General features: G+C 39.3%; 2 protein-coding genes across 26 annotated transcripts in view; both read right to left on the bottom strand.

Moving 5' to 3' along the window:
- Positions 1-15,963, bottom strand: part of kif1b (kinesin family member 1B) — a 72,787-nt gene extending 56,824 nt beyond the window's left edge. For 7 of the 23 annotated variants that reach the window (XM_054788430.1, XM_054788475.1, XM_054788419.1 and 4 more), the window contains exons 1-2: positions 15,672-15,957; positions 13,519-13,673 (exon numbers count right to left, since the gene is read on the bottom strand). In XM_054788430.1, coding sequence (XP_054644405.1) covers positions 13,519-13,624 — 106 coding nt within the window. In that variant the 5' untranslated portion in view covers positions 13,625-13,673; positions 15,672-15,957. Of the gene's footprint in view, positions 1-13,518; positions 13,674-15,671 lie in introns of all 23 variants that reach the window. The other 16 variants (XM_054788392.1, XM_054788403.1, XM_054788411.1 and 13 more) reach the window with 4 other exon arrangements.
- Positions 15,964-16,309: 346 nt separating this feature from the next.
- Positions 16,310-21,210, bottom strand: part of ube4b (ubiquitination factor E4B, UFD2 homolog (S. cerevisiae)) — a 33,085-nt gene continuing 28,184 nt past the window's right edge. For 2 of the 3 annotated variants that reach the window (XM_054777024.1, XM_054777014.1), the window contains 2 exons: positions 17,488-17,634; positions 16,310-17,408 (listed from right to left, as the gene is read on the bottom strand). In XM_054777024.1, coding sequence (XP_054632999.1) covers positions 17,344-17,408; positions 17,488-17,634 — 212 coding nt within the window. In that variant the 3' untranslated portion in view covers positions 16,310-17,343. The remainder of the gene's footprint in view (positions 17,409-17,487; positions 17,635-21,210) is intronic. The other variant, XM_054777032.1, reaches the window with a different exon arrangement.

The raw sequence follows: 21,210 nt of genomic DNA on the forward strand, positions 1-21,210 counted from the left end.
ATCATACAGTACACTACTCACATGGCCTACAGGCACTGATAACTGCTGCATACTGCGACTGTCTTTTGATATTAACAGCTCATACAGACTCACACAGCATCCGGGATAACAGACACGATAGGGAGGCGTAATGGGGTTGTAGAAACCACTAGACAGCAAAAACATGCAAACACAGCAGGTCTCCATTCGGCATCAAAAAAAAAAAACAACAGAACTACAACACAGAGAAGCCTCTCAGGTACATGTGATGTTAAAACTGCATAGCTCACTAAGCTGATGAAAACAGAGATGAAAGTATGAGCTCTTGGTCATTGGCTGTAAGTCCAATGGCTTGTGTGTCAACATGTTTATTGAACGCATCTGCTACTTATGCCTCGTTGTTATTATCTGATACAGGATCTGCTGACTTTAATGTTTCATATCTCCAAGACAGATGTTCTCCACTTTGCAGGTGTGGTCTTCCAGCACACACATCTATGGCACAGGAATGTCGTGGTAAGTACCTTGACACAATATTCGATAAAGTTGGTATGTGGCACTTTAAAGATAGATCTTTGAATAGAAACTAGAGCGTGTCAAATTTGTCACAGTAACGGTGAGAAGTCTTTGTAACATATACTGTCATAGAAAGTACAGTAGCACTTTGAAATCCAACTCAGTTTCCTGCTTGGACTCAACGGCAGTGCCAGCAAAAAGGCGAAAACCTCGGGATGTTAAGATGTCTGTCACTATCTCGCCTTTAACAGTGTCACTCTAACTTCAAAGCACTGTGACTGCAGACTGCTGTTTGAATCTTTCTTTCTGGATATTCTGAACTGCAGCTTTCATGCTAGTGCCATATTGAGCAGGATCATGCTACCAAGAAGAGTTGCCATAACAGGTCTGGAAAAAAATGTAACTTAACTTCCCATAGCTGACATCATGTTGTCGTCTTCAGACAGCAATCTAGTTGAGACAAACACTGCTTCCTGTTGCAGCCAACTAAGTGCGCACCATTTTGCCTCAATGGCTTAAAGACATGATTCATCTACAATCAATTCCACACAATCCACTATTGCTGTAATTACAAACCTAAGGCCATTTAGCCATTCCTTTGACTCATGCTAGACCATTAATAATATTGTGCACAACGCAATAATGAACACCATGATGAGAAACACATTCCCCTTTGGTGTTAATGTGCTAATTCCAATTTTAAACATGCCTTATGACAAAATGAACGATGTCCCAGATTGGAGATCATCATATGACCACGAAGTGAAGACCGCAGTTGTTCAGACATGGGAAACACAAGGCCACTTACATTCACTGCTAACAACAAGCACCCATTTTAAAGAGCAGTGACCTGGATTTCCTCAGCAAGCCACAACTCAGGGATGCAAGTCTCGCGTTAAATGTTTTCAAGGATTATGTAAACACTATGACATCATGGACAAATCTCAGAGATGGCTCTTTGAAAAAACACAGCCATATGACATGAAAGAAGACTGACTGTAGTGGGTAGAAACGTGTGTGCTCTTTTTCAAGCATCTGTTTAGAAACAGCAAAGAATTCTACAACACATATTGAGGGTCAGTCAACTCTCCAGTCCAATTAATTAAAGTTTTCAAAAATGACTCATGAGGTTTACATGGTGAGCGTCACCCACCAAGCTAACCGTGCCTAGACTGCAAAGCTGTGCAGTTGCACTCTCAATTCAGCCCTCAGACTGTGGGAGGAAAGCTGAACAACAACAACTGTCTGGAGAAAGCGCAATGTCGGTTTTGGGCACAAACACTATAAAAATACATTTACTTTCTTGAATGTGCGGGAAAAAGACTAAGCTATTTCAACCCACACTCAGCAAAGAATCAAAGTAAAGATAATGGTGGAGGGGTAAAGAAAAACGTTAGTCGTCTTTTTGACACAGACTTGCATCATCACTAAAGCCATGTTCATTTTGGTTTGGTTAGCCACAGTAGTGTTTGGAATGGTAAAATTCAGTCTGACTTGTGTCGATGGGCAGGTGGTATCCAAATATGAGTGCATACAGAATAAACCACCAATTAAATCAACATGTAATCGGAAAACAAACAACATTGAATCCTGTCTCAATTGTCAACCATTAAAAAAATGTTCTTCCCCATTCCATTCCAGCTGTGGTTTAATCAACAGAAGGACAGCACTCTTCCTCCATCCTTCCACTGTGGCTGCAACTAGAGCCTGACCGATTGTTGACGGACAGATTAATCAGGCCGAATATGACGTATCACCGATTAATCAACATTGTTGATATGTAACCAATATATTAACTTTTTTTGCTGCGCGGAGATTCTGTTGCTCCCTGCCCAAGTACCTGGCCCCTCCCCCACAAACACAGACAGAGCAGCGAGGCACTGCTCTTCCTGCCTCACTCATTTGGCTGCAGCAGAGAATACGAGAGAAACAACAGAAGAAACTGTATTTTTTTACACCATGGTAATCTGTGACTTTGTAAAACACTACACTTGAGTGCAAAGCTGTCTGGGCCTGTCAAGGAGAACATTCTAGTTATAGTAATTTAATTCCACATACTGAAATGCTTTGTGTTTTTGTTCTCGCATACAAGTGTTGCAAGTTTAGTTTTTCCCTAAGATCATAATGTCTCCTCTCTTGTAGAAAAGTACTGGGTAGCAGGTTATTGTTTGCTTTATGCATTATTTCAGCAATTTGAAAATTTACTAAATCAGAAAATTTGTGATTTTAAAAAATAGATTTGTATGTTCTCTATACGCAGCATTATGGATCTCCTCACTGATCTTTTTTGCAGTACATTTAGCAAGTGAAGATTGCTTTTATAGTTATTACCCATATCTCCACACAATAAATTAGATATGGTAATACCAGAGAACCGTAAAGAGTGTGGAGTGATTTTTGATCAAGAACAAATTTTGCTACATTCAATATTGAGGTATTTCTCGCCACCTTATGTTGTATATTTTTGATGTGAGATTTCCAGCGCATTTTTTCATCTAATATGATCCCCAGAAATGTATTTTCGTTCAACCTTTCAATGTCCACTCCGTCTATTTGTATTTGGTCGTTTCTGCTATTACCAAATAGCATTATTTTAGTTTTGCTTGAGTTCAAGGATCATCTGTTTTTATCAAACTATCTTTTCAATATGGCCATTTCATCCGTGACTTTTTTTAATTAGCTCTTGTGTGCTTTCCCCAGAACAAAAGGCAGTAGTATCATCCGCAAATAATACCAACTTTAAGCTTTCGTCACTTTACAGATGTTATTGACATAGAAGTTGAACAGTTTTGGTCCCAATATTGATCCCTGGTGTACTCCACACGTAATATTTAAACTTACAGATGTGTATTCTCCTAGCTTTAAAAATTGCTTCCTGTTTGCTCGGCAACTTTTAAACCAATTAAAAACGAATCCTCTGATTACGTAACTTTCTAATTTTAATGTTAGGAAGTCGTGATTAATTGTATCAAAGGCTTTTTGTGAGATCCATAAATAATACTGCAGCTGCACACTTTCTGTGGTCTATAGTGTTAGTAATTTCTCCCGTGATTTCAATCAGCGCCATGGAGGTTGAAATGTTAGCTCTGTATCCGTATTGACTATCTGCAAACATTCTTATTAATAAATTTGTCCAAACTGTTATTGAACAGCTTCTTGATAATTTTAGAAAATTGGGGTGATAAGGAAACTGGTCGGTAATTTGTAAATTGATGTTCGTCTACACTAAAAAAAAATTGGAGCTACTTTAGCTATTTTCATTTTGTTAGGAAATTTTCCAGTCTGAAATGGTAAGTTATTGATGTATGTTAACGGTTCTATGATCTCATCGATAACCCTTTTTATTGTTTCCATTTCCATTCCATTACAAATCAGTTGTTTTTTTTTTTGCTTTACAATTACTGACAATGTTAGTGATTTCCTTTTTCGTTACATCAGTAAGAAACATGGAATTAGGATTCCTATCTATTGTTTTATTCCTTTCCTCCATTGTCCAGAATTTTAGAATTTCTTCTTCCAATTTTGGTGCAATATTTACAAAGTAATAATGAGGGTAGTCTGCTTTCTTAGTACTGTTCTTTATAATACTATTTAAAATGCCCCAAGTTGCTCTAATGTCATTTTTCATTTTCATTTTTATTCTTATATAATAATTGACTATAATGTTCCTTCTTACACACTCAAGATTGTTGTCAACTCGTTTTTATATGACTTTTTCTTTTTTTCTGCTTCTTTAGTTTGTTCAGTGACAAATTTCCTGTATAATGTATTCTTCTTCTTACAGGCATTTTTACAGGCTGATTATTTTTCTTTTGCTTTTTGGACATTTCTCACCAGGGACAGTACTTATCATAAATCTCCATCTAAGTGTTTAGTTGTAATTTTATATATTGCATGTTTTGACAGCAGCTATATTGTTACATAAAATGTAGTTCAGTCTCTTTTATTAAGTGTAGTAACGTGATGCATGTTTTGATTATTTCTTATTTTATTTGGAGTCAACTTTTTTTCCCCCCCAATTTTTAAGTTTGCTTCAGCATTTGTTTTTCATTTGTTTGCAAATACTCAGTGGCTGAAGATACAACTTTTCAATAGCTAGTAAATATGACAAATTGACATTGGTAAGATGTTTTTGTGAATAAGCACTTCTATAAATACATCATGTATAAATTTAAAATCACTTCACATGTATTATCACTTTCAGCTGAATGCAGCCACTTGTTTTTATTTTAAAATGGTCAACTACAATATCAAATTCTAGGCTAATTACCAAAATGCACTAAATGTATACATTTTCATTTCATAGGCAGAAATGAAGAGTAAGGTGTGGAGCCACTTCACAAAACTCTCAACAGGCGTTAAATGCAGCATGTGCAGTGCACAAGTTAGTCATGGTTCCAGCACCAGCAAAGCAAAGAACACTACAAATTTGTAAATGTGCATCACAGAGGCATGTCCTTATGTTGACAGTGTTAGTAATTAAAGTTCCTTATTTCAACTTAGTAGTCTTCTGCTTCTTTTTGTTCAATAGTATTTTGGGTATTATAAGAATTTATTTTCATGTACAGTATATGCTCGTATTTTATATATATTGGTTATCTGCCAATATATCGGATGTCGGTCGATATATCAGATAACAATAATAGTAATAATAAATTTGATTTATAAGCCCCTTTCTACAAATCCAAGGACACTGCACATGAAAAAACAATGGATAAAAACAACAAACAAGTCAAAGGGAGTATGCAGTCTTCAACAGATGGGTTTTGAGTCTGGATATGAAGATGGGGAATTTGTCAATATTTTGGATGTCTGTTGGAAAGGAGTTCCAGAGTTTGGGATGCCGAGGCGGGCAGAGGGCACAGTGAGGTGAATGGAGGCTGGCAGCAGAGTTCTGGACCAATTGAAGTTCATGGAGGGACTTCGGACCCCAGTATCGGCCCCAAAAATCCCATATCGGTCAAGCTCTAGTTGCTAACCCCCAAAAAAGGATGATGAAAAACAGCACTTTGAAGACTGAATCTTCTTTTCACAAACACTAATGTTCATGATAAAGGTAATGGTTTAGTTTATTTCAAACATGCTTTAAAAAAATTACATTAAAGAACATCACATTTACACTTGAACAACTGAAAAGGTCCAAAAAAGAGAAGGAAGAAGAAGAATGACAACAAACAAAAAAACATTTGATTCTTAACCGAACTAAACTGTATCGCATGGTAGAACAGGGGCTTCAGTGTGGGATAGGCCGTCACAATAAACAATAAATCAATGAATCGCACAATAAATAAAATTGAAGTCCATCATTTTGCTGGTCTCGATATATGTGCATGTGTGTTGTTTTCCTCTTCTGTCTCTACCAAATGGACTTTTGATTGACTTGCTTTTGATACGGTGTACTCGCATCATAATACCATATATCATCATTATATTCATGAAAAAAATTGTTTCAAAATAATGTTGACCGTGATATCATTTATCGCCAATAATTTGTGGGACAATTATCATCCAGCAATATTTGTTATTATGACAGGCCTAGTCTGAGATGAACCATGAAAGATGAGGGCTGCTGAGAGTACAGTCTGACTGGAAGAGCAGAGTGAGTACTGCTTTTTTACTGTGGTAGTGGGATTACAATATAAGAGGATGAGTCAACAATGCTTGTGTAGCTAACTAAATGAGCGCCATTTTGTATACCATAGTATTTACATTACAAAAGAAATGACACCTCAAATGAGAAACACAACAGAGGCGCAGAGACGTTCTCTAATAACAATTCAACTAATTGAGTGCTTCACGAGTGCACTCATTTAGCATTGTCAAGTGTCAGGTGTACGAGGCTGGTCATTTTTCTACATCTAATACAATTACAAACATTAATACATTATCTAAATAATCACTTGAATACAAAATCTCCAGTAAAACCTTGTTTGAGCATGAAGCTAACATGCATGTTTTTGGAATGGAGGAGGAAACCGGAGTACCCGGGGAGACATGCAAACTCCACACAGAAAATGCCCAAGGGAGAATCAAATCCAGGTCTTCCCTATCTCCAGGCTGTGACTGTGTGGCCAACATGCTAACCTTTTGTTTTTGTGTGGTGTCAAGCTGCTAAATGGGGTGGGGGGGTGTCCTGGTGGGGAGGATTGGGGGGCTCGTACATTATAGCCATCTAATTTATCTTATTTATTATGTATTGTGCAAAACTAAGACATGAATAACATCAAATTAAAAGCACAAAATGAATGCCGACCCACCATCACCTGTTCAAGTTCCAGCCAAGTTTTTCCAGAGAGATTATTACATCGCTGTTTGACGTGTGTGGTTACACACTAGCATGAATTAACTTGAGACAAATGTGCACATTAGCACTCAATAAGTCATCAAAACTTACCTTTATGCATTCCCACATAGTATCAGCATTTGACACCAAATATGAGGTGAAAGAAAAATGATAAAAATACAGTAGTAGTCTAAATAATTGAAATTATTTTTTCTTTCTGTGCGGCCCGGTACCAAATGACCCACGGCCCGGTACCGGGCCGCGGTCTGTGGGTTGGGGACCACTGTTCTATACCATAAGGTGAAGGATACTTGAGACTACTGAAACACTAATGATCATTACTCACTGATGCTACAAATCAAAGCACTTCATTATGATTATTAGTTGAGACAGAAACTTTATACAAAATCGAATTTGGATTCTGATATGATATCTCAGGTTAATGTGAAAATGTAATTTTAGATGCAGTTAGTGACTTAAATGATTTTTGGGGAATTTTGCCCATCATCTGCAATCCTTATGACATGAACACACATGCCTTTCTCTTTTCTGTGCATTCCAAAGATATAAAAACTGATAAAAAGACACAGCTCATTACTGCAGGTAATGGGACACACCTATGCCACCTACAAAGACCGCTATTAAAACACCTCCAAAAACCTCCAACAAGGGTTTATGTACTGTACATGCCGTTACCATGTAGTAACAGGTAAATTCATGATAACATATTATATTTACAGTATTGTGGTCCTTTAAGCATTACTGGAACTTCCTTGCTGGGCACATTGATTTCACATAGCAACACAGAAACGAATGCCTAAACCTAGCATTAACTTTTCCAAGCTCAAAATCAAAAACACGGTCATATTTTGCAGTTCGCCACTTGACATGGAAGAATACTGTAAATGCGGGCCATGAGGTCTGAGCTAGGCCAATGGTACTCATAAAAAACACGTACAGTCATACAAAAAAATGATTAGACCACCCTTGTTTCTTCAGTTTCTTGTTCTTGTTCAAAACAGGATGGTGGTGTCAGTCTTGATCGCACTGCCACGTGGTGTCTTTGGGAATAGTCACGTCAAGTATGTAATTCAATTATTCTATTCAATTTGCATGTCACAAAATTCCATAAAAATAAAAGGCATTGTTTTTTAAGAAAATTCATATGTTTTCCTTTTTTAAAGTATCTGTTTGGGCACCGTTTAAGCACCGGCACCATTTAAAAAGTACCGATTTGGCACTGCTACCAAATAAAAAAAAATTAAAATAAACACTTATCCCTATTCATAATTGGGCAAACAATTTCAGTGGGGACTTTAATTTTTTAAATACACACGAGACAAATTTAAAAGTTATTTTTATATCTCTCACTTCTACAATGTGTACAATACAATTGTACACTGTATTTTGTACGACAGTAACAAGGCACGGTGGTCTAGTGGTTAGCATGTTGGCCACACAGTTACAGCCTGGAGATAGGGAAGACCTGGATTTGATTCTCCCTTGGGCATTTTCTGTGTGGAGTTTGCATGTCTCCCCGGGTACTCCGGTTTCCTCCCCCATTCCAAAAACATGCATGTTAGCTTCATTGGCGACTCTAAATTGTCCATAGGTATGAATGTGAGTGTGAATGGTTGTTTGTGTACATGTGCCCTGCGATTGGCTAGCAACCAGTCCAGGGTGTACCCTGCCTGTCGCCCAAAGGCAGCTGGGATCGGCTCCAGCATGCCCCCGCAACCCTAATGAGAAGCGACATAGAAAATGGATGGATGGAACAAATAATAATCATCTGTTTTGTGACAATAAAAAAACGACGTGCAAAACTGACCCATTTACTTCTTTACGCATCTGGGGTATAGTTTTATCGACAATGTGGTGGAAGTTAGCCGTAACGTCGAGAGGTTTGAGGTGCTCAATGAAGCGTTTAAACTCAACATTACTTACCACCAACAGGGGATGGCTCTTTTCTAGTATAGTTAATGACTTTTTGTCACCCTGTGGGAGTTTCTAACATTGTGCAAATGTTTCAGACAGTGTTGAATGTTTGTGGGAGCCGTGATGAATCCTAATGCCATTTTTTGTCAAATTTAACATTACCTTCAAATTTTGTGTGAAGTTGACATAGTCCTTCATTATCCTCTATTTTTGGGATTTAACTGTTTGGAGTCAAATAAATACGTGCGTAAAATGCAATTATCCTTGTGGCTAAACAGTCTTATGACAGTGTGCGCTGATAACAGACACAGACATCTGCCTGTCCTCCCCCCTCATTAGGAGGTTAGTCTGAAATGTCAACCGGCTCTACGAGTGGGCGCACGTGGGCACATGTGTGTGTTGGTCTATGTCAATCCCAGCATGAGGCAATGAGGAATGTGACACCCTGGAGTGTCAGCTCATATGCGTACACCTATAAGGGTCACAGGGATTACGCTGGCAGGGCGTGGCATCCCCAAGCAAACTTGTGGATTACTGCTCCTAATCAGGTCAATCAGACCTGTCTGCAGAAGGTGCAGCGTCATGGGCCGTGTTATGGGATCCTGACCAAAGAGCTACACCATCCACTTTAGTTCACTCAGCTAAATTGTAGCTGATAGGTGACATTTTAATTGGCACGTTGACCTTCAGATTGTGTCAATTAGTGTACTTCCTCTTTGCAAAGTGGTATTGTGTAACACTAACTTCAAAGACACAAATATGAGGTATGCTGATGTATTTGCCTGAAGGATTTGGAATAGCGCTCGACACAAATCATGCGTGACACACACATCCACAGGGCTGTTCTACTATAATCAGCGCCTCTCTGTGAGCACGGTGCAAGACTTGGTCACCATTTTTGGCCATCCATACATGCAAGGCCGCTCACCGAACAGAGGGGAAGCATGACATGAGTTACATAACAACACAGAGCATGACAATGTGTAGAACACATCAGGTCCCTAATGAAGGCAGGCTGTGGATGCCATGTGAAGCACAACTAAATGGACCAGCCCAATCTTCTAGCATCATCCTTTTATAACAATATTAGTTCAGCTATGTTTAAGAGTCTCCACTCAAAAAGAGGCCTCTACTTGTTTGCGGCCTGCCTGCCTGCAGAAGCCTTGGACACAATCCCCGCACAGTGAATAATCAATTTGCTCTCACTCCATCCCTATCCATGCATGGCAAGTAGGTGAGTGAGGCAGAGAGAGGGAGACAGCATATCCTGCCCTTACCCCCAAGCTGTCTGTTTTTCTATCTTGTTGACACAAACAGCCCCACAATAGGCCCTTGAGGCACAGAGCAGAAGGAAGGGAGTGTCACATCCTTGTCTCTACTACCTAACACCTCCACAATGACCAAGAAAATTGATTTAACACTAATTTTTGTCATGCAGCTCCAAAGTTGGCCAGTCAATGCTGCTTTCATGTCTAGCAGTTGTGGCTCTTTGCCTTCAACCAAATGGAACTGTGCTACAGTATAAGGTATTCTTTAAGGCAAATAAAAATGTATTTACATGGGAAACTTAACAAATGCAGTGGAACTGCTTATAAATTTTCGTACATGCGCAAATCTTCCGTTCGATGGGTAACAATCTAAAAAAGAAACTTAACAAGTGCATTTTGTAAGTTGCTGTGGTAGAATCAAAGTTGATACTGCCTTGCTTTTATTTTGGAAGCTTACTTTGCATTGAACAGGAAGTCACTGTAGGTACTTTTTAATGCTATATAACTTTGTAATGGTGTCTCTTACTTATCTGCTATATTGTACATGTTTTGCTGGCGACCAATGACTCTGGTGATCTAATAATTAGAGCTCATCTGCTGTGTAAACCATTTCATACCAAAGTATTTATGCTTTGTTTACTAGAGGGTGATCGTACATTAAGTGAGTATTCACACTACATGTCAAGTCTTGACAGCATGTATGAAGGTGTGTGTGCTACATTCAGCCTCTCTGCATCCTAATACGACAGCATTCTCAGCATACCATCTGCAATGAAGTCCCAAGGAAGGGAGAGTGTGGCTGTCTGCCAGCCCCCCTTTCTGCTCTGCAATCTGCCCGTGTGATGGAAGGACTATGCAGTGACTCAAAGCCACCAAAATGCTGCATATTCCACTGCAGTTCTGCTACAGACCACCCACCCACACACCCACACACACACACCCACACCACCCAATGGAGATTGACATTATGAAAATCCAAAAAGAAGCACTGTGGGGATTTCACGCGTAGCTTTTCTTTGAGGAGAGCGTATGGGATAAAAAGCAAGTCAGCCATAACTGGGTGGGTAGATTCATGTTGGCTTAGTCCAGTGGTTCTCAATTATTTTCTGTCATGCCCCCTATGGGGAAAAGAAATGTTTTCATGCCCCCCTCAATTTGAAATACTATTGAGAAACTGATAATATCTATTTATCTGCATTGTACAGGCTGAACTCGAAACTGAAACCAGGAAAATGCAACAAAAAGGAGAGCAGTGAAGCATACAAGTGTATTCAAGAGCCAAATTGTATACCGAGTACAATAAATTTGTACATGTTGGCAGGTCTGCATTAACACTGAAAGTACTCCGTACCTCTCACGCGCCGTCCCACTATTTGAGAGGCACTGGCTTAGTCTAATGAGTCTGATATGACTGACAGAGCAAACCCAAGCAAATGCTGTAGGGCGAATACAGTAGTTTCTTGTTACTGGGTCAACAAATGATCATGTGCGATAGACTTGAGTTAATCTCTCAGATGGAACAGGAAGCATGGCTTCAGTGGAAGCTGGCACTTTGCAGATCCTGATGACTCAAGAGTCACATGAGGGCAAGTTCAATCACAAGACCTCCATCACACATTTAGGACCTGTACCACTGCCTTTGTGTTTATTTTCATTCATTTCATTCATTCATTCCTACTGCAAACCAATAGCTGGCCAGCCACTGCTGTTTTTTTGTTGTTTTTTTTTTTTTTTTTACATTTTACTGTGGTTTACTGTGGGTCTTCTGTTTATACTTGATTCACGTTTAACATTTTTGATGCATAAACACGTCTAAAACGACACCATTTTTGTAACGCCCTCCAAATTCGTCATTTAAATTACAAGAGTAAAGAGTGTATTGTTCTGACATACAGGTGGTCCTTGGTTTACAACAGTCCATGTTGTAATGTTTCGTGTTTAGGTATGCACTCCCATAAATTAATAAAAAACTTAATTTTTAGTCCATAAACACGAGACTACGCAACATACGCAATGAGAGAATATGCAGAGTGTTCCACGGGAGTGCAGCAGAAGAATGCAGCATGTGCCTGCTCAGCCACACTGAAGAAGGACACCACTGAAGGTTCACAATGTAAACATCAACTTATAAAGACAACTGTGGCCCTGTCCACACAAATACGGATATTTTAAAACCAAATTTTTTCTATGCGTTTTGGCCTCTCATCCACAATGCATATGGAGGTTTTTGTCCTTAAAAACGGCGCTTTTGGATAACTCCAGCCAGTGTGAAGATATTTTAAAACTACGGCTTCAGTGTATTCATGTGGATGGCGAAGACGGAGCTTTTGGCTTGTTGCTGACAGATGACATAACAATTATGTGCTATGGTTTCCACATTAGATAAGTATAATTTAATGTGTGCAATGGTACATGTAACATTGCTGCTTTCAAGCACGCTGAATGACTTTTTGTGTGTATAGGAGTAAACATACGCCTACTTTCGCTTTACATTGACAAACAAAGGCGCCATTATGGGCTTCGGAGGACGCTATACTGCTATTATTTTGCTCACTAAACGGCTAAGACACCCCCGCCAACGACGGCAATTTGGGGCAAGACCCGATCGGACCTCTAGCTGGTGGGACAACATTCACAAGCATGTTGTTATTTTGGAAGAATGGCATGGGAATGTTAGCATGGCAAGAAGCTTGTGATTGTGGTTCTACTGTACACTGCCATGTTTGTTATACAACAACAGAAATAACATCATCTGCACCTCTGATTGGTTGAAATTGCCTTAACATCACAATCTAGAAGCAGAACTCATTCGTAATCCAAGGACAGTGGTTAACTAACTTTTACACTTGTTTTACACTTTACATTGCATGGGGCTGCAATGTTAATAGTTTGACTCTTTCTGTTATTCCAATAGGGGAAAAAAATGAATTACAATCAAATTGGAGGTCAAGAGTCCTGGAACAGATTGTGTTTGACTGTTGAGGTTACACTGTACTGACTGCATGTTGAAAAAAACATTTGCTTAAGTGAATCCCATTAACTTTGCAAAAAGGTAAACACTTTGTTTAACGTCACTTTGTTGTGACTTTTACAGCCAAGTAAAAGTTTTCATGAGGTAACCTGTTTAGGCATAACTGAATGATTCAGCTCTACAACGCCTATAAAAAAAAGTTCATGACAACATACTATAAAAATACAAAGCCACTCACTCACACATTCAATCAAAAAGACACAGTGTTGGCAGGGATAAAGCCATGATGAACTGTGGGGGGTGTATGCAGGCCAGTCTGTGACAAACCAACTCAGCATTTCTCACACACAAACTCCTCAGGCATGAAGGCCCCTTTAGAGGAGGAATTTCACTCGGCAAGCCTTTTTATTTATTCTCTTTGGAGGCCTGTTTGTCCCCAACTGTTTCGCTATTCACTTTGCTCAGGCCACTGTTCTCTGCTGAACACCCCCAAAAGGAAAGAGACACAGCCCAGATAGGCATGAACAGATGCAGACATTGCCTTGTTTGTGTGTTAGGATACTTACTCGTAGTGTTGCCTTGCATCTGAATGATACATTTTGAATCCTTGCTCGTCTCCCTGGAGTTGAAGGGTCGAACTCGGACGGCGACTTTTACTGAAGCCCCAGACATGTTTGCAGTTTTAGGACAATCTCCCAGTAAATTGTGTTGTGTGTCTCCCCTTAAAGATAAAGAAGGGTGACAATGAAAAAAATATCAAAGAAGGATTCTTAGTGCTCAACTCTTTTTGTGTGTGTGTCTGTGTGTGTGTGTGCGTGTGTGCGCGAATACATTACCTATACTCACTTATTATCCAACTATGTTTCTGTCAACTATTAACCCCTTAATCAGTCATTATTATTATATATTTATTATTATTTATCATGACTGTGACTACAACCTTGACTCCTATTTTACCACATTGTTATACTACATTATCATTTCCCCATGTATTTAAAACTGGGAAAGAGTACATTTGGAATACAGGAAGTGAACAAATGTATTGCAATTGATGTGAAACGGATGGGGGTTTGGATTAAATAAGCTTTGCGTCTTCCTTCTCCTTTTTTGACATGTGGAACTGTGAATTGTACTATGTTCAACATAAATTAAACCATTACCATTACTAAGTGCTGCATGTCTTACATTTGCAGTCAAAAAGACTCATTTTATTTCCTTGAGTCATCCATGAAAACAGACCTATTATCTTTGAGTTTTTGGCAAAACAAGTCATTCACACACATCAGCTTTGACTTTGACATTTTCGCTTCTTTTCTGATATATTGCCAAACCACTAACTGTTTGTGGTCTAGAGCTGAACCAATTACTCAATTAATCAGAACAAGCTTTAGATTCATCAACTGGGGTAAATAAATCATTAGTTGGAGCTCATAACTAATCAACAATTAACTCCAATATTAGCAAATACAATTTTGACAAAAGATGTTTGTCGTGAAGAAATGTACATTTTTTGTACATTTCACGTTACACACGTTCAGGAAACCCATCTGAACTCACATGCAAGTACTTGGGCGACAGAGGTGCCTGAGCATAAATCAACCGAAATGTTGTCGACAACTAGCAACTAAGCAGAGATAAAATGACTTCAAAAAGAGTTTAAAGCTTTCATTTGTAATTTAATTTAAATTTTAATACCCCAAATGTCATACAGTTACAACACCGACTACAAACAAACCTTTAGTCACACAAAAACTCCTGGCTGAGTAAAAGATAACCGTGGAAGTGTTTCGCTTTTTGCATTACATGCTACAGAAAGCCAATAGCTAGCTAGTCACCCTCATTACTTAAATTTCTTTGTCAAATGCTAAATAAAAATAATAATCTGAAGCCATAGTATGCCAAAATTTGAAATCACACAACCACTTTTGTTTGGACCCAATTTGAGCTATCCATCCAACTCACCGCGTCTAAAAGCCAGACTATATCTTATTTTGCAGAACCTTGCAGTCTGCCATGAATGCTGAAGTATACGCCCATGAAATTCTATCTGGCCAATTTGCTTGGAGCTACAGTGAGCCAGCAGGCCAGCACCCCGTTTTTGATTCCCAAAGTAAAAAATGTGTAAAGACCTCTTGTACTTGTTAAAACAAGAGAACAGATGTTGGGAAGTAGGCTAATCCTCTGCTCCTGTATGTTGTGGAATACTATTGCTAGGGTGCAAGTTGCGTGCTCAGTTTAGCAACACAGAACAGACGCATTGTCCCCAACGAACCCCGCACGGGTGGCGATATTTAATGACATTACTGTACATATAAATTACATTGCATATAAATTACATCACATGTAAATGACTCTATGAGGGTTATATTATTTTTCTTAAAGACATAGCTAATCCGTGCATCGTTTTACGACTGGGACTTTAGCATTTGTGGAACGAAACTCCACTCATATCCGGCGGAGGAAATAACGTGAAGACAACTACTTTTTGATGTATTTGTATGGAACAAAAAATGTTTTAATAACTATTTAGGTTTGCAATTGAAATAATAGGACTGGGTAACGGTCCGGTGACACCCGCCCGTTTCAGACTAGCTAATGCAAGCTAATGCTTCACCTGCCAAGCGAGCAACAAAAGCCTGGTATTAATCTGTTATAACCACTTCAGTTTGGTGGTTCCATTCAGGGATTTAAATCAGTAACTTTGACTGTCTTTGCTCACCTTGGAAGACGCTCAATCCAGCAGCGCCAACACCATAGGACAGCGGCGACTGGTAACGTTTAGCTAGCGGGCGTCAAACGTGTTGTTTTTCTATCAGAATGCGCAAGCAGGGAAACTGTCGTAAAGTCCACTTGCGTGAAAAAAGCCCATTATAGCGGTATCCTCCACAGGGGAATCGCGACCAAGGCCTTCTAGCCTTCTTTTCCCGTATAGTTAAAAGAGGGGACGTCTATCTATTCCGCAGCGAAGCAGAGAGAGAGAATTGATAAACTGCCTTGATTTACCCAGATTACGTCAACTCCCTGGCGAGGACACTGATTGACAGCAAATTTGGCCAATAAAAAAGGAGATTTGAATGACGAATGGGAGAATTAGCCAATAGGAGTGCTCGGAATGCGGAAAAGGCGTCTATTTTTTTCTTCACTGTGACGCCACACTGCAGGATTTCTTTGCACCGCTCCCTGCCTGTACACCACCAGCATCCGCAAAGAGCTTCGCCTGCCGAGCAATGTTGAGACACATTTTACCAATTACCGTGTACTATATGCAATGCATAGGCCGACACATGACATATATTGTTCAAAAAAACAAGTTGACACCTAATTTATTGTATTGTATTGTATTGTATTGTATTTGTACTTTATTTATCCCACAGCGGGGAAATTCACTTGTTACAGCAGCAAGCAAGATACGCAATTGAGGGGGAAAAAATAAAAACACGGCTTGGAATAATGTGCATCATTTATTTTCAGTTCAAAATCCTAGCTTCCAAAACAGGTGTGTAGTTAAGAGATTTCCTGTACAGTTAAGGTCAGCAAGGTCAACTTAAGTACAGCTTGAGAAAGACCATCCAGAGATGTGATGAAGCTGTTCCGATGTTTCTGGACCTCATGCTACATTCCGCCATACTCCAACCAATTTGTTCTTGAAGCACTCAAGGGGTTCTGGATAGAAGCCATGTGCCCAAAAGATGCAAATTCAGTCTTGAAAAGTCAGCAGAGGGAGAAATGTGACTAAATTAGAGGTCTTAAAAATTATCTTTTCGTACACCACTGCTTAACAACTGACTGCACTCAAACAAAGAGACGTTTTAGATTGAATATCGTTAAGCTACATCCTTGATGAACATTCCCACCTCTAAACTTGGCCTACAACAAGTACAAATGGTGCATCTGTTAAACATGTGGGACTTCTGCACATTATACCGACTCAAGTTTGTCATCGCCAGTCTGGCTTACAACAACTCAGGGCCAGCAATTTTACCAACAATCAACCCTGACACTTTTTATGCCCTCGTCCCAAAAGTATGACAAGTCTTTAGTAAAGCCCACATACACATTATTACAAACACACAAGAACCATAAAGTATTGAAAATATTCAATGAAGTGACTGTATGCATTTCGCTGGTAAACCTGTTTGTGATGAAGACTGATTCTTGCAGCATTATAATCCCTAAATATATGTATATATTTGAATATACATATATAGTATACACAAATCCAGAAAGCAAAAAATATTCTTAACTTTATTATGTTGTTTTTAAGCATCATTTGGGCAAAAACTGTAAATAAAAATAAAATCATGATGTTGTTTATTGTTGGTAGCAGTGACACTGATTTCAGGCGATATGGGCCAGATCCGTTGATTATGGATGTAGCTGACATCAAGTCTTTAAACAGGTCGTCCTCCCTGTTTTTCTCTCATCCATGTGTGGATCCTCTCCTTCAATTCAGGAACTATGGAATAAAAAAGTCAATGTGAGGAGCAGCGTCTGAAGCAAGTGCTTTAAGTGCAATTTCTGGTTAAAGTGGTTACCTGACTCCAGCATGCTCTCGGTGAGAGGCTGCCTGTTGAAGGGGTCAGTGGGCGAGTTGAGCAGGTGGCGGAGGATGATTGATCGGTCCATGATGTTCCCTGAGGGCAGCATCACAGGGTCGGTCATCAGCGTGTCCATCAAAGGGTCTGTTAGAACAGTAGAGAACAATACATTAAAATAATATAAGGAAGACTCCGTAAGAGCATTCAGCCTATTGTCTCATAGTGAAATGTCACTAGTTTGTTACAGCTTGCAGGCCACTAACATAAAAATACAGCGTGGGACATTTTTTACTACACAGAAATTAGACACCTGTTGTGCGACACACTCCTGTTGTTGACCGTGGTGGGTTTGACCGTCTTATCTGGAAATCAAAGGAGGTATGTAGGCCACATTCTGATTCTTATTATGGATTAGAATAAGTATGTGGTTATAGGATAGCCTCGCTCTGTAAATTGTCTATATGACCTCTACAGGGTCTCAAATCCCCTGAAAATGTCTGCTGTTCAACAGTAACAGAAGCCTGCATGCACACACAGACCTGGGAATGTATAAATGAAGGACAAGTGAGAGGGCTACCCACATGTAAAACGTTTTCAGGTCAAAACGGCAAAGTATTTTATTGTTTCAGCCTCTCATCCACACGGAAATGGCGTTCTGGGTGACCTGAAACTGTGTTTTTTGAAAACAGCTTCGAGAGTGGGAAAATCTGAAAACACTGGTTTGCCGTTTTCACATAGATGGCCAAACCACTGTTTTTCAGAAACAATGACATCACTGATCTGTCGCCACCCCGTGACCAGAAGTTCTCCTGATGTTTTGTTGTCTTTTTCTCCAAATTGACTCACAGAAGTAATTCCACTTCTCATAAACTACTTCCACTTCTGGTAAACCGGAAGACGACAGACTCATGCGCCGGCCTTTTTTCTTCTTCTATAATTTGGTGTGTCATGTGGTTCCGTCTGCGTGTTTGCTTGCAGCACCACACATAGGTGTGCCTTGTGTATTAATTGTTTTCACACAGTGATCTGTTCCCATCTGAATGCAACTATTATAATATTCTTTCAACCCGCCCAAAAAACAAACAAAAAAATCCCAGGAACATTCCCGTGTGGACAGGGCCTTATATTGCATTGAAATCACTGCAGGTACAGGATCTTGAACAGGGGTCTCAAATTCAATTTGGAATTTTTGCAGCATATTTTAGCCGGAATGCAAGCAGCAATGCTGCAAAAAGAGTGAGACTGTTTTAGTGCAACATAAGTATAAACAGGATTTTGGTTTAGGTGTCTGACAAACAGTATACCTATTTTAAAGTCATTCCGAAAACACATCTCTTGTATCTCAGGTAGACCAACGCAATAAAGTAGCATAACAAAAATAAATATTTAGTGTAGTAGTATGACGTATTCACCAGAAAGAGACAAGGAATGTGTCAGAGCATACATACAAACGACCTGAGCATTCCTTGGATCTCTATGAGCGCCATCAGACGTGCACACTTGTAGTATCACACCTGTCCAAAACCTAACAACTTGGGGTAGTTCAAATTTCATTCTGTGGTATTTTGTATATGAGTGGGTTTAAAAAAACAGCAAGGAATATTACACAATGTACCTTTCTTTTTTGTCAACCTCAGACAAAACAAGCCTTAGAACTATATCATCCAATTATACTGATCTGAATCTTGTAGGAAACCCCTAGTTTATCATTTCATTTTCTATTTTTTTCTTGCTTATCATTTATTTTGTTAATTATGTATACTTAAATATTCTTTCTATTGTGCAACAGCGCGTTGTGGCACTATTTCATCCTGGAAATATACACAAAATTGATGCCCGTATATATGTTTACTTTTGTGAAAATAAAAAAAATTTATTAAATGTCAACGGAAAAAAACAACCATCTTCCGATCTCTTCGGCAACACTTGGGAAAACTCGTCGTAAAGCTTCCTTTTTCCGGTAAATCCGGCCATCAAAATGAAAGCACGCTAGTACTCCATGCATGGTTAAGATACACATGACATTCAGTCCACACTTGCTACTTTAGCTTTGCAGCACGTTTTTCAGAGCAGCCCTTTCTCATTCGAAAAAGAAAAAAATGTCACCCAGATTCACCTCTTCCAGTCCACCTTGAAAAAGCTGCTTTGGCTTGGTTTGTAGATGTGGTACTGCCCGTTCGTTTTGCCATAACATGGGTTAGCCTGCAGGTCTCTTAACTCCGCTGCTACATTAGCTATACGCTAACCTGGAAAACAGGGGCATGTACTATGTAACGTGCTGTTAAATGCATTAATTGGCTGCGTAAGTAAAAATAAATTTTATCACTGGCTGAACAGTGTTCGTTACTGTGTTATATGTTGTTACCACTTGTCGCCTGTCACTCATGGAGTTGGATTGCAAAATGGTACAGAATAAATTGTATGTGTTTATTTTATTTACAGTTCATGTTGGATTTTATTTCGTGCAATGCATAAATTTGCTGTGTGCGGAGAACACTGGAGCAGTGCGAGATTGCGCGGGCGCGCAGTTTATAGGGAACATTGGTCACAACCCTATTTGGGAGCGATGTCGGCTCCCAGCATGCATTGTGCCACCTGGTTTGTAAAAAGTTGTTGAAGTTACGTGTTAAAGTTGTTTATTATTCCCCATAGTAGTAGTTGCTCTAAGTGTATTTACTTAGCTGTTACATGTTGTGTTGTCTTATTTTGTGTGTTAGCACCGTGATTGTAGGTAGTCTAGTGACTCCCCTGTTCATTTCTTCAGGTGACACAGTCACTCTTAGTTCAGTGGTGCCTTAAGCTTGCACCCTATGTAACAATGGCTTAGCTTTGACCTCGCGGGCAGCATTTACAGTAATCTTTGATGTCAAGTTGCGGGCTGCAAAATGTGGCTTGGTGGACACCTGATCTAAATTTATATGACAGCTTACAGGTTTTATTTTACCCCCATATGCTTTCAGAAAAGGTTTCCTACTAAGGTCCAATTGTTCATATACAGTACAGGCCAAAAGTTTGGACACACACAACACAACCCCATGGTCCCAACCCCATTAACAAGGCAAGAAATTCCACTAAGTAGCACTGACAAGACACACCTGTGAAGTGAAAACAATTTCAGGTGACAGGCAACGCTTCCAAAATAATATATGACATAACACATTTGAGTTATTTCCCCCTTTTGTTAAGTACATAATTTAACATGTGTTCATTCACAGTTAAGACAATCTGCAATGTAAATAGTCATGAAAATAAAGAAAATTCATTGAATGAGAAAGTGTGTCCAAACTTTTGGCCTGTACTGTATATTGAACATTGCTAAATATAAAACACAGATGGTTATTCTGGTTTATCTATAGTATATATATACACATCCATCCATCTTCTATGCCGCTTATGCTCACTAAGGTATGCTGGAGTCTATCCCAGCTGACTTTGGGAGAGAGGCGGGGTACACCCTGGACTAGTCGCCAGCCAATCACAGGGCACATATAGACAAACAACCATTTACACTCACATTCATACCTATGGACAATTTAGAGTCTCCAATATACCTAACATGCATGTCTTTGGAATGTGGGAGAAAACCGGAGTACATGGAGAAAACATACAAATTCAACACAGAGATGCCCAAACGGGCAATGCTAAATAAATCTCCTGACTGTGGCCAACATGCTAAACACTAGGCTACCGTGCAGTCCCTGTTACAAAGAGCTGCCTTAA

Source organism: Dunckerocampus dactyliophorus, chromosome 1, assembly GCF_027744805.1.
Source record: "Dunckerocampus dactyliophorus isolate RoL2022-P2 chromosome 1, RoL_Ddac_1.1, whole genome shotgun sequence".
In the NCBI taxonomy this organism is placed as follows: domain Eukaryota; kingdom Metazoa; phylum Chordata; class Actinopteri; order Syngnathiformes; family Syngnathidae; genus Dunckerocampus; species Dunckerocampus dactyliophorus.